At 40.4% G+C, this 14,212-nt stretch overlaps 1 protein-coding gene across 2 annotated transcripts; it reads left to right on the forward strand.

Moving 5' to 3' along the window:
* Positions 1 to 6,355: 6,355 nt before the first annotated feature.
* On the forward strand, positions 6,356 to 13,906 carry GLRX2 (glutaredoxin 2). 2 transcript variants are annotated; one of them, XM_011230064.3, is made up of 4 exons: positions 6,356 to 6,478; positions 10,164 to 10,227; positions 12,551 to 12,727; positions 13,614 to 13,906. In XM_011230064.3, exons 2-4 carry the CDS (start codon positions 10,165 to 10,167, stop codon positions 13,743 to 13,745), a joined length of 372 nt encoding a protein of 123 aa, XP_011228366.2. In that variant the 5' UTR covers positions 6,356 to 6,478; position 10,164; the 3' UTR covers positions 13,746 to 13,906. The 2 variants fall into 2 exon arrangements, with proteins under 2 accessions (XP_011228366.2, XP_034523072.1); XM_034667181.1 differs by lacking the exon at positions 6,356 to 6,478 and adding an exon at positions 7,170 to 7,279.
* The last annotated feature ends 306 nt before the right edge of the window (positions 13,907 to 14,212 follow it).

The following is a 14,212-nucleotide window of genomic DNA, read 5'->3' on the forward strand; positions in this document are numbered from 1 at the left end:
GTGGCTGATGTCATAGAGGTTGCTGCCTATGCTCTCCTCTANGTGAAAAAGGTTGCTCTGGCCGATGTCATAGAGGTTGCTGCCTATGCTCTCCTCTAGGATTTTGATGGATTCCTGTCTCACATCGAGGTCTTTCATCCATTTGGAGTTTCTCTTTGTGTATGGTGTGAGAGAGTGGTCAAGTTTAATTCTTTAGCATGTAGCTGTCCAATTTTCCCAGCACCATTTATGGAAGAGACTGTCTTTTTTCCACTGGAGGTTTTTTCCTGCTTTATCAAAGATCAATTGCCCAAAGGGCTGAGGGTCCATTTCTGGGTTCTCTATTCTGTTCCATTGGTCTATGTGTCTGCTTTTATGCCAGTACCATGCTGTCTTTGTGATCACAGCTTTGTAGTACAACTTGAAATCGGGCAAGGGTGGTTCAACATTTGCAAATCTATCAGTGTGATAGATCATATCAACAAGAAAAAAAGCCAAGAATCATATGATTCTCTCAATAGATGCAGAAAAAGCATTTGACAAAATACAGCATCCTTTCCTGATTAAAACCCTTCAGAGTGTAGGGATAGAGGGTACATTCCTCAATCTCATAAAAACCATCTATGAAAAGCCTACAGGAAATATCATTCTCAATGGGGAAAAGCTGGAAGCCTTTCCCTTAAGATCAGGAACACAACAAGGATGCCCACTCTCGCCACTATTATTCAACATAGTACTAGAAGTCCTTGTAACAGCAATCAGACAACAAAAAGGGATAAAAGGTATCCAAATTGGCAAAGAAGAAGTCAAACTGTGTCTCTTCGCAGATGACATGATACTCTATATGGAAAACCCAAAAGAATCCACCCCAAATGACTAGAAGTTAGAGCAATTCAGTAATGTGGAGGGATACAAAATCAATGCTCAGAAATCAGTTGCATTTCTATACACGAACAATGAGACTGAAGAAAGAGAAATTAGGGAATCCATTCCATTTACAATAGCACCAAAAATCATATGTTATCTTGGAATTAACTTAACCAGAGACGTAAAGGACCTATATCCTAGAAACTACAAATCACTCTTGAAAGACATTGAAGAAGACACAAAAAGATGGAAAAATATTCCATGCTCATGGATCGGAAGAATTAACATAGTTAAAACATCTATACTACCCAGAGCAATCTACACTTTCAATGCCATCCCGATCAAAATACCAATGACATTTTTCAAAGAACTGGAACAAATAGTCCTTAAATTTGTNCTGGAACAAACAGCCCTTAAATTTGTGTGGAACCAGAAAAGGCCACAAATCTCTTTCAATTTATAAGAAAAGTAAGATTAAAAATATAAGGTTAGCCTCCCTTTGACAAAAAGAAAGTAAGACTTTGCAAAGCAACATTGACCTTTGAGATAGAAAAGACAAAATTTCAGAATGCAAAGGTTAGGAAACATCTATCACAAAATGCTATGTGTTCAACACCAGATGGCACTCTGAGTTAGTCATAAATTTGTCTAGTGCAAGACTTCCAGACCTTAACAGCCCCAAGATCTTTAAAAAAGTAATTTGCTCACACTTCAAAAGAAAACATATTTTCTGGTCTTACTATTCCATGTCATTTGACCCAAAGACTTAAGAACAGACATTTTATGGATATAGAAATGATATAGAAGGAAGGAAATAGTGCTTGGCAAAAAATAAAAAGCTTTTAAGATAAATATTTTCATTAGCACATACTGGATGCTAATTCTTCAGTGAACTGAGGGGGTAAACCTTTCACATTTTTAAACAGAAGTTCCCCTAATCTATGATATATCTTTCATTTCCTTCATAAATACATTTAGGGCATACTTAGTTCAGGAATATCCTGCTCCCGATTCTTTCATATAGGTGTATAATACTATCTAGTTTTCCTTCCCCTGTTCACTGGGCTTGAAGCATTTAAATATATTTCAATTTGACACTTAAAAATTCTGGGTTGGGGAGCCTGGGTGGCGCAGTCATTAAGCATCTGCCTTCAGCTCAGGGCATGATCCCAGTGTTCTGGGATCGAGCCCCACATCAGGCTTCTCTGCTAGGAGCCTGCTTCTTTCTCTCCCACTCCCCCTGCTTGTGTTCCCTCTCTCGCTGGCTGTCTCTCTCTGTCAAACAAATAAATAAAAATCTTTTTAAAAAATCTGAATAAATCCTTAAATAATCCTTTCCAGGAAATTTTTACTATTTTGACAGATATTCTGTGCAACAAAGGTATTTTTTATTCTTTTCATTCTTGAATGAGGAAACTGAACTTTATGGCTCCTGAGTATAAGAACTTCAAATAACATCAGACACCTCCATTTGTTACTGCTTTTATCCCTTCGTTTCTATAAAAAGACCAGATAGGTCCTTGTGGTATGATGAAAAATATATATTTGGGTTTTTAAATTTTTTTTAATTAAAAAAATTTTTTTTGAAGATTTAATTTTTAAGTCATCTCTACACCCAGTGTGGAGCTTTGAACTCACAACCCCCCAGATCAAGAGCTGCACGCTGCACCAACTGAGCCAGCCAGGCACGCCATACTTGGTTTTTCGGTCCCTGGCTCCTAAATATTTTGGAATTTCCTTAGGGATTGCAGTGTCTTATCATTCATAGCAAGTCTCTTTCCCTTGTACCTGTGTTTATGGTAAAGAAGTGATTCTTGATGTCCCTTAGTTTCAAGGGAGGGGCTGGCTATGCTTAAGGAACTTTCAGTCCTCTGGCTCATGCCCTACCTTTCATGCCTCAGGGGAGGGAAAGGCACTGGTCATTGAGTTCAAGCACCAAGGGCAGATGATTTAATCAATCATGCCCAGCAATGACACTTTGATGAAAACTCTTGAAAGACAAGGTTTGGGGGGAGCTTCTGAGTTGGTAAACAGACTGATTTGCTGGGAGGGTGGTGTACCAAAGAGAGTATGGACATTCTGCATTTAACCTTGTCCAACCTTGCCCCATGCAGCTCTTCCATTTGCCTGTTCCTGAGTTGTCTCTTTCATAATAAAGCTGTAATTGTAATATAGTATTTTCCCAAGTTTAATTAGTTTCTCTAGCAAATTACTGAACCTAAGGGAAGGTCATGATAACACCCCAATCTGTAGTTGGCCAGGCAGAAGTGCAGGCAGTCTGGACACCCCATTTGTGGCTAGTGTTGCAGTAGAGGCAGTCTTGTAGGACTGAGTCCTTAACCTGTGGGGTCTGTACTAACTCCAGGTAGTTTGTGTTAAAATGGAATTTAATTGTAGAACACCCAGTTGCTATGAGAGCATTGGAAAATTAGTTGTTGTTTGGAAAGCAAACAGACCTTCTTAGGCCTTCCTGTGAAATAATACTATGTTGTAATTTTTGTACTTTTGTACTTGTAGAATGAGAAACTCTATAATGATAAAAGGCTTATAATAAATTGCAGTAATTATTTTTTTAAGATTTATTTATTTTAGAGAGGGGGTTGGGGCAGACTCCCCACTGAGTGGGGTAGTCTCCCCACTGAGTGTGAGGCTCAAAGCAGGACTAGATACCACAACCCATGAGATCATGACCTGAGCAGAAACCAAGAGTTGGATGCCCAACCAACAGAGCCACCCAGGTGCCCCTTCAGTAATAGTTTTAAACTAATGTGATTTTAATTATAGCTGCAGTATATTTGGGAAACAGACATAAGAGAGAGACATTGTTTAGTCTAAAACAATGCACAGGCACACATGAATTTGTTTTTACCATTTCAGATGGGGGTATTTAACAGTGATGCTGTAAAAATATGACACATCTTTATGAACCATGAATTTTATACCAAGTTCAAATATTAGAGAAAAGATACAGTTTAATCTCTTACAGGCAGGGACCTTGTCTGTATCCTGTGACTGACATAGTAAAGGATGAATGAAGTAATACAGTAAAATAAAAACAGAAAATGAGTATAACACAACATTCACAGAATTTTTAACAAAATACCTAAAACTTTAATGAATTATCAGACTTTCTCCAGGCTGTTCTAAGTATTGTTGTTGTGATAGGTTAAAAAATGGTACCTTAAAAAATCCAGGTGAAATCCCTGGAACTTGTGAATGTTACCTTATTTGGAAAACTGATTCTTTGCAGATATAATTTAGTGAAGGACCTTGAGATGAGAGCATCCTGGATTACCCAGGTGTGTACTAAATCTCATCATCAGAGACAGAAGAGAAGGCAATGGGGAGATATGGGTGGAGAATGAAGTGATGTGGCCGCAAGTCAAAGAAGCCAAGGAACACCTGGAGCCACCAGAAGGTGGAAGAGGAAGAAAATGAATCCTCCTTTATAGTGGCCTCTGGAAGGAACACGGCCCTGCCAGATTTTGGATCTCTAGTTTTCAGAACTAGGAGAAAAAGTTCTGTTCTTTCAAATTTGTGGTAATTTATTACAGCAGCCTTAGGATACAAATACAATAGCTGACCCTTGAATGTTCACAGTCATGCTCTTTTTAGAAAAGTTTCTTTGGAGGGAGAATTTATGAAGGTTTTCAGGTGGCTAAGGTTCACAGGTTGGGCCTAGTATAGAGGACCTCCCATAAGGACCCTTTCAAGTAGAAGATCTCATAATTTACTGATCTTAGCGCTGTTAAAAAAAGAAACAACAGGTCCAAAATGGAGTCACTTGTGCTAAGCCCCTGTCACCAAACCAAGACTTAATACTTAACCTAATTGCAGTTTCAGGCTTTCCCAGGAATATAATCTTAATAGGTCAGTTGGGAATTTCCTGGTGAGAACTAGTGAGATAATCTGCTGGAGAGACCTCTTTCTTCCCCCAAAATAGGTGACATTGCCTAAAATAATCCTTTCATTTGTTTATGATTTCCTTATCCCACCTCCCCTCTTTTAAAGCCCTCCATTTTGTACAGCATCTTAGAGCTCCTTTCTATTTGCTAGATGAGATGCTGCCCAATTTATGAATCATTGAATAAAGCCAGTTAGAGCTTCAAATTTATTCAGCTGAATTTTGTTTTTTAACAGTAGCTTTCAGTCCTAGGCAGGGGATAAACCTGTTTTGAGGTTAACAACAACAACAAAAAAAGTACGAGCTTTACTTGACAATTTAAGCAATAAAAAACAAGTTGAAAGAATAAAGATTTGTCAGTTTTTTAAATTGATATCACGTTCAGTCATGTAAAACAGTATAGAACTCATAAGGCTGTATTTAATCATTTATTCTTGATCTACCTATATTGGCCATCCCCCATTATGTCCACCCCATACATTTAAGTGAACAGCAGGTATAGCATACTTCTTAATGTACTATCATAGACATCACAATTATGACCAAGAATCATCACTTCTGTAGCTACCCAATGAAGCACAAAGAAGCTGAAGGTTATGATTATGCTTAATTCAGACATAACACTTTTGTTTAAGGTACTTTCTTTGTGGATCCCTTTTTAAAAATCTGTCCAGTGAATTCTGTGCTTAACATAGGCCATACTATATGAAAATTAAATTGTGACATGATTGTTTCGCTTCATAATAGCCTTTATTTTGTAAAACAGTTTGCAACAATAAGGTAAAATTTTATTTCAAAACAAAAATAACAGTAAATTTCCTAAATAGTTATCTTTGATTCAAAACAAAACAAAACCCCACAATACAATAGATAACATCTCTTAAATTTCAAAGTTAATTTTTGATTTATGAAGAATGACTTCACATCTTTTGGGAATATCTGTTTTTGCAACTAACTTTCACCCTTTTATGAAGTAGTGAAACAACTCACTTGAAAATAGGGGAAAAAAAACCCCGTCAGAAACAGATATTCTAATTTTGTAACTTGGTAACACGAATCTTAAACTTAGCTAGTTGAATATGAAGGATCAAAAAATGTCTGGATTGTTCTAATTGTTTCGAATTTTAAAAATACCATATTTGTCATTTGACCTTAACAAATAGATTTCAATGTCCTCAGTAAATAAATACAAAGATCTACCTTCCTCATTTTATATAGTGACACACAAAGGGCTATCATTACCAGGAGTGGCCCAATGTTGTCCTTAGCACGCACCTAGCTTCACAGTCACGGCAAATAACCTCAGGGCTAGTTCAAGTTTTATTTTCTAATTTCACTTTTATTTATAAACACAATTTTTGTTTTCTTTGGAATAAATGTTCTACGTTGCATTACTTTTTTCTTTTAATTCCGGATGTAAAATCTAATAGTCCCACGATCTATATGAGTTCTGGATCAGCAGCCTAATTTTAAGATGACATAGTTACGCCCCAACTGCACTGACAGAAACACCTGTCTGACCGGAAGTTGTGATGACGTTACCATCTTTATGTAAACATCCCAGGCATTTCGATTCTTCCTTTCGGACAGTCATTTTTCTTCTCCGTTTGGCCAGAATGCTAGCCACAATCCCCACGCGCTGTTTCCACGGGCCTGTGAGCCTGTATGAGCGTCCCTAACCCCTAAAGAAACAAGTGCAGGGCTGCTCCGAGCTCTGGAAGCCCGCAGGTGAGGCGTCGGCGTAGGCCTGGACGGCAGTTCAACCACACGTGTGCCACACTCCCCCCGACTCTGCGCCCTCGGGCCGCTGGGCACCGGCCGCCTGCGTTGGGAGGACTCACGCGGCCGCGCCGAGAAGACCGGCGGCCGCTTGGGCAGCCCGGCGGGGCGGGGAGAGGCGGGCCCGGCCGCCCAGGGGCCGGGCGTGCGGAGGCGGGGCTTTTTTTTTTTTTTTTTTTTTTTTTTTTTTTTTTTTTTTTTTTTTTTTTTTTTTTTTTTTTTTTTTTTACACGGGACCTGTGGGCACCATGTCGGGTTCCCCGTGTCCCACAGGCTAGCCCATCCCCCACAGGATCCCCTCTGTCTCTGCACAGCCCCGAGAGGTGGGAACTATGACCCTGCCTTGCAGGTAGAGAAACTGAGGCCCGCGGAGGCTTTTTGCTCAGGGTCATGCAGCTGGGACACGGCCCCTCCCCCCCTCCCCCGTGGCCCTAACCACTGCCCCGAGGGGCCTCTGGGGCCAGGCAGTGCCCTGAGGCCCTGCCCTTCTGTGTCTCAGGAGCTGATCTAGAGGACCCCTGTGCTGAGGCCACGAGCCCACCTCGGCCCCCGGGGGGCCGCTTGCACCTGCTCCAAATAAACCCCATTACCCGGGGCTGCTTGCACCTGCTCCAAATAAACCCCATTACCAAACCCNGGCGGTCGGACCATGTCTTGGCCCAGCTTGGCGCTGCGGGGGACGAGGCTGGTTCGGAGCGGGAGCGGCTCGGCGGGCCGGCTCGGCCGGGCGGCAGGAGCTGCGGTCTCTGGGTACGGGGCGCGGCGGGCAAGACACGGGGGCTTTGGCGTGGGGGGGGTTCGGCGTGGCGCGGAGGCCTCGCAGGAGTCTGGACTGAGCGGTGGGCGCGGGCGCCTGTCTCCCTGGCCCAGGGTGGGCCCAGGTTCCCGTCAGCGGAGGGCCCTCGGAGGGCGGCGGGAGCCCAGGAAGGGGGGTGTGTGTGAATGATGCCCTAGGCGGTTGTGCCTTCTTACGGATCCTGTGACTCTTCGGTCGAAAATACCCGAGTCGTGGTCACTTGGACAACCTGCCCCCCCCCCGCCTCGCCTAATAAATTGCGGTTTCAGATAAACAGCGATTAATTTTTAGTCTTCGTGTATCCCAAATATTGCACGATTATACTTAGACTTACAGTTACTCGCTTTTTATATGAACTTCTAATGTAATCGAGCGTTCTGCATTTTTATTTGCTAAACCTGGCAACCCTACCGCAGGAAGTGAAGGGGACGCTTCCTACTAAATGGCCCAGTCTTTGAGGGTGGGGACTGTGACTTACTCCTGTAGATGTCGCCTCTGGCTAGACCGAGGATGGCTTTCCCTGTGCGCCTCGCTCCCAGTACCAGGCCTGCGGTGGAGGACCCACTGCCTGGGCTGATGCTGTGCCACCCTGAGGCCCGAGCCGGTGCGCCACGGTCGTTCTGCCCTTTCGAATGGCTGTGCCTGCCACTGTGCATCCATCCTTGTCTTGGAGTCTCTTCCTTCCTGCCCGGTTTGGTAATTCTGACCAGTTCTGCAAGACTGTAGGAACTGTTAATTATCTTTCTGTTCTCAGCTGGTGACCCACTCCGGAAGGTGCTGACCACGTGGTGGTAACTATTTGACTGATAGGTCCTTGAGCCCCTGACGTGTTTTTCCAATGCTATGTATCCCTGGGGCATTTAGCATTTCGCCTACCTAGTGTATAGGAGGCGCTCCATAAATGTGGCCTGGCTAATGGGTACATCAGTGTTGAAGTGAAACGTTTCTTGTGCGCTTCTCTGTTGATGTCTGTTTCCTTACTAGATTAATAACTTTTGCCAAGCTCAACCAGAATTGAAGGAGTAAGGTGCTTTCCAGAAACTCTCTCTTTTATTTGGGAGGGTAGGGGGTGGTATTTCAGATGCACTTCCTACCTCCTCTCACTCCCCAGGATAACTTGCGTTTGGAGGTTCTACTGGAACTCCTGCTTCAGTAATAAATATTGTGGTCGGCGGTTTGGGGATGATGGTTAGATGCTGGACCAGAGATGAAAAGGACTTGTTTTCTTAGTTGCTAACCAAATAGGTTGTTGACTTATTACACTAAAGCACCTTCTTAGGTCCAGGCCATGCCTGTTAACCTTTTTTTTTTTTTTTTCCTCTGGTTTGCGCTCCAAAAATTCAGCCTGCTTTTTTCTTAACAGGCATCCTCTGCCCTTGGCCTAAGTTGGTTGCAGTCTCCCTCACATGCTACTCCTAACCCCTTCCTGAGATAAGTGCATAGGCCCTTTTTGTTTTAAAGATTTCCTTGCTAACTATTGGGAAGCAAGGAGTAATAGATTGTAAACATTGGGGAGTTCTAATGTTATAATGTTCCCTTGGAGTAGTTCCTGCCTCTAACTCTTTGTAATTACTGAAGTGATGTTTGTTATAGCATCCTTACTCTAAGTGTGCAGGGCACGGCTATGTGGATCAGCCGCTCATCGTCCAAGGATGACATGTAAAAAATCCATTTAAATTTTTTTAAAGTAGGTTCTGTACCCAATGTGGGGCTCAGATTCACAGCCCCGAGATCAAGAATTGCATGCCCTACCAACTATGCCAGCTAGGTCCCCCAGCATTTAAATTTTAAATGCCTCAGAATGAATGAGTGAAGTGTTTGGAAGGAGAAGTTTTTTTATCAAAACTTGAATTTGGAACAATCATAAGGAGACTATTTTTGGAAATATTTGAAACTTCAATTCCTTATCTTATTCTCTTAATCTTTAGATATATGAGTAATTCTCTTTTGAAGCCCATATTATTCTATGATTCTTTTCTAAGATTTGTAATTTTGCTCTAACTGGTTTGCATCAGGATGTTGGATGTGGTTTGGATAATGCAATAGGGGCTGGCTGATCAAAAAAGATAATGTGGATGGGGAAAGTTCTACGGGTAGGCAGAGAGATTTGATCATATAAAACTGGTCAATTTTTTAGTGAATATATTCCTGTTAAAACGGATGCCTCCTTTTACAAGTTCCCAACAGCTGGGTTTTGGATAATACATACCTAGAGGGTCCCTGTAATCAGGAAATGATAGTAATAGAGTTAAACATTATTGAGCAAGTGATCAAGGCACTGTTCTGCTTTCTATCAATTCATTTAATCTTCTTAAAACCCTTTGAGGTGGAAGTGACTATTATTCCTACTTTACGGATTGGGAAACTTGGAGCTATGAATGTTGTGGCTGACATACCTTAGTTTCCTTAAAATCTTTGGATTTTTGTAGGTTCTCTCTGTCACTGTGTTCATGGATATTTGTCATATTTTAATATGAAGATGGAAACTTTTTAAACTAATGATCAGGTTAATCTCAATCATTAGGACAATCTTTTCAAAATTTGGTGTTCAGAAATAAGAGTGTGCCAGGCTTTAAACACAGTAAATGTGGTTTTACCAAATAATTAAGGACATTAGGAGGCTAGAGAGGCACACAGTCCCTTTTGGTTTTTGTAAACAAGTACTTTGTAAACGGGTATTTTTGTATTAATAATAAGTAAAACTCTTTTTTCTGTTTCATAGATTTGGATATATATATGCATATCAGGTTTTCTTCACATGGATTTCATTTGCTTTATTATCATTAATGATTATCTTTAATGTTTAAAGCTGCACTGCCTTTTAAAATTTCTTTTTAGGATGGGGAACAGCACATCATCATCTTTGGGGAAGTCAGCAACTGCTCCTGTGAATCAGATTCAAGTGAGTGATGTGGGAGACATAGGAAAAAACTTTCCTCTGTAGAAAAAGAATTGTGTTTTACACATTTAACATGCTTATTCAGTATCCAACCTGACATAGTTCAGCACATGAATTACTAAATGTGTATTTTAAAATCTGCTATCAAAATAATCCACGTGACAGAAAAATTCTAGATCATATTGGTAGTCAACATTTATGAGATTTATTATTAATGATGTCTTTACTCCATCTAAGTTTGGTCAGTGAGGTTAGCTCTTCCTTTCCCTCAGACTTACCTCAGGTCTCCTGTTGATACCAGTCAAGCTGCTCTTAGCCAGAGGTATGGTTTGATTTTGGCCTGGGAAGCTGTTTAACAGCTTTCTCCCCTAACACAGAACTTAGTATGCTGTAGTTAGTCTAGAAATGATCCTCTCAAGGACACCATGTGCTGCTAGGTACTGTTTTCCTCTCTTTCACTGCAAAACCCAGTTAATTCTGCTTCAGAAAACTTCTCTGGTATGTATGTTTTCCTTCCCTTGCAGTCTCCAAGACATAGTCATGTTTTTCTTTCTCTGTTCTTCACCACCAACCACCACCACATATATAACATTTCTGCCTTTAATTTATGTGGCTAAAAAAGTATTTGCTCACAGCCAATGAATATAATAGCAATGCTAGAAACCTGTTGTGAGGGAATTCCCTTTTTAAAACAAGAATACAAAATCATGAAAATTTAACAAGGTTGAGCTCGAGAGAAGGTGAGAAGGATTGTTCAAGACACTCTGGCACTGTCATCTTGAGTTTCAGCTCACTTTGGAATCTCTTCATCAGTGTTTTTACTGCATGTCAGGACCCAGAATGCTCAGCTCTCTCTGCAGGGGGGTCTCGGTGTGCCTATAACCTGAGGTGGCATGGTGGAGGAAAGAGCACTAGCTTTGGTGTTGGGACAGGTTGGGTTAAATCCTAGTATTGTGAACTTCTCAACCTCAGTTTTCTCATCTATAAAATGGATGCATTCATACATGTCTGGTATGGCTGGCTTTCTCCGAGACAGACTTCTATATTGAATATTATGAGTAATCAGAAGAGAAAGCATAAAAATAGACCAACTTGCAGACAGCTAGACTGTGCCTTAAAACCATTGACACCCAAGGATGGATGTAACTTTAGAATTACTTTGCCTGGATACTACTGAATTTTGGCTTTCATCTTGAAAGGTGTTGCTTATGACCCACATAAGAACAACTTAGGCAGGTGCTTGGGTGATAGACTTACTTATCCAGAATCTCTTGAAGGACCTGGATATTCATATATTTAGAAATAAATTTTGCAAGCAATGCAGATGCCTAGCAAAATCTCATGGTATTTGTGATAAAGGCCTGGAGAGTAGTTTCCAAACCAGGCTGATATTGGAATCATCTAGGAAGTTAAAAAAAAAAAAAGCTTCTGACTTCTGCCTGAAATCCTTTGAATCAGCATCTCTGGTAGTAGCTTTTCCAGGAACAACAATATAAAAATGCCTTATCAATGCTGTAATGACAGTTTTTTAAACTATATAGATATATAGGAAGGAGTGGAAGTTGAGGGGGTAAGCTATTGTTTACTTNCATCTCTGGTAGTAGCTTTTCCAGGAACAACAATATAAAAATGCCTTATCAATGCTGTAATGACAGTTTTTTTTTTAACTATATAGATATATAGGAAGGAGTGGAAGTTGAGGGGGTAAGCTATTGTTTACTCGTGGATCCGTGAAAGCCTTACATTTTAAATAGAAATCATATATCAGTTCTCACCATTACAAGTTAGGGTAAGGAGTTAACTCCTAAACACCCACCGAGTATTTAAGAAGCAGTGTAACAGTTTAAGTGCCTGGACTGCAGAATCAGACTTGCCTGGGCTCAGATTTCAGCTTTCCAGCTCTTATTAGGTGAGGACTATGAGTAAGTCACTTATCTTCCTATGTGCCTCACTTTCCCCATCTGTAAAGTAGAGATGATAATAGGACCTATCTCAGGATTATAGTGAGGTTTACATGAGCTAGTAAAAGGTCAGGTGTTAAGAACTGTGTCTCGCACACAGACATGTTTGCTGTATATGAATTGGCTATGATTGTTATTATCACCCCATGCCAGCACTGCATCTATTATACACTTTTTCCCTAAAAACATCCCTTTTAAATGAATAATACTCTCAATCTGCAGATGAGAAAATAGATGATGGAAACTTAGTTTGAGCACTGAATCATGAGACTCCAAAATCCATCCCCTTTCCGCTATAATAATGATTTCTTTCCAGAAGGTAATGTCTGGAATTAAAAAAAAATTTTTTGTTTGTTTGACTTCAGGAAACAATTTCTGATAATTGTGTGGTGATTTTCTCAAAAACATCTTGTTCTTACTGCGCAATGGCAAAAAAACTTTTCCATGACATGAATGTTAAGTATAAAGTGGTGGAATTGGACATGCTTGAATATGGAAGTCAATTTCAAGATGCTCTCTACAAAATGACTGGTGAAAGAACTGTGAGTGTATCCTCTATGGTGCTTTTCCTCCGAATAGGTGGTACTTGGGTCTCCTAGAGCCTGGACCCTTGTGTTAAGAAAAGTGAGCCAGGCATTCTCTCTCTCATCCTCTGAGAATCTTACATGGATAAAGAAATGGCAAATCTGGGAACAAGATTCAGAGACTGGGGAACAGCAGAATTCATTCATTTTATTTTTTTATTCTTGCCATATGTGCGTGTGTGTGTGTGTGTGTGTGTTTTGACTAGGAGGGTGGGGTGATGGAGTGCTTGTCTGTGAATCTTTGAGATCCTCGTGGAACTCTTCTCAAGACGAAATCTTTCCTCCCTTTGCTTGAACAGTACAGACCATGGATCAGTCTTCAGTTACTGTGCTAATAGGGGTGCTTTAGTTCTTCATGTTTTTAGATTCCTGAAATTTGTCCAACCATATGCATTTTTTCAATGAAATGCATTATCAGGAATATACATAATGTTGCCATTTTCCTTCTTGTTTCTATGTGCATGGAAGATGTTTATAGTGTAGTCTTCCCTTTCAGTGAACAAATATAAACAAAACAGATATAAACTAAACATAAACAATAATTACAAACTGTGTGATTTTACCTTTTATATGCCATAGCAATTAGAAGGAAAAGGTTTGAGTGTCAGATTGCCCTGGATTTATCATTGTGATTTGAGGCAAGTTCCCATGTCTCATTTCCCTCCAAAATAAGGCTAAAATTAGTACCTACCTCAAGGGTTGTAAAGATTTAAGTACTTTGTGAAAGAGCTGAGTCTGGTGCTTGGCCCATAAAAGGACCCAGAGTATGAACATCTATTATTATTATGTGAACGGTCTTACTTCTGAAAATAGAGTGACGCCTAATCTTTTGTTTATCCAACAGGTACCAAGAATATTTATCAATGGAGCTTTTATTGGAGGTGCAACTGACACTCATAGGCTTCACAAAGAAGGGAAATTGCTTCCTCTAGTTCATCAGTGTTATTTAAAAAAAAGTAAGAGGAAAGAATTTTAGTGATGTAAGTGCTCATAACATTGCTAGTAAAATGTCAGTGATTTAAAGTGATAATGCCTGATAATGCCTTTTAAATGTTTGAGGATGTTTTAAATATGTAAATTATCTTCCTGAAAAAGTTGTAAAACTAATGAACAATAAATTGCTGTGGAAATCTCTTCTTCCTACTTGCCTTTTTTTATTTTATTTTATTTTATTTATTTATTTGACAGAGAGACAGTGAGAGAGGGAACACAAGCAGGGGAAGTGGGAGAGGGAGAAGCAGGCTTCCTGCTGAGCAGGGAGCCCCAGATCATGACTTGAGCCCACGGCAGACGCTTAACGACTGAGACACCCAGGCGCCCCCTACTTGCCAATTCTTGAGCAAAGGTATGGTATTTAAAACTATAGGGGTGAAATTGTATCAAAAGATAAGGAAAGAATGTCTTTTATTAATAATTTATGTATGAATTTTACAACCAAGAGCT

Source organism: Ailuropoda melanoleuca, chromosome 8, assembly GCF_002007445.2.
Source record: "Ailuropoda melanoleuca isolate Jingjing chromosome 8, ASM200744v2, whole genome shotgun sequence".
Lineage (NCBI taxonomy): Eukaryota > Metazoa > Chordata > Mammalia > Carnivora > Ursidae > Ailuropoda > Ailuropoda melanoleuca.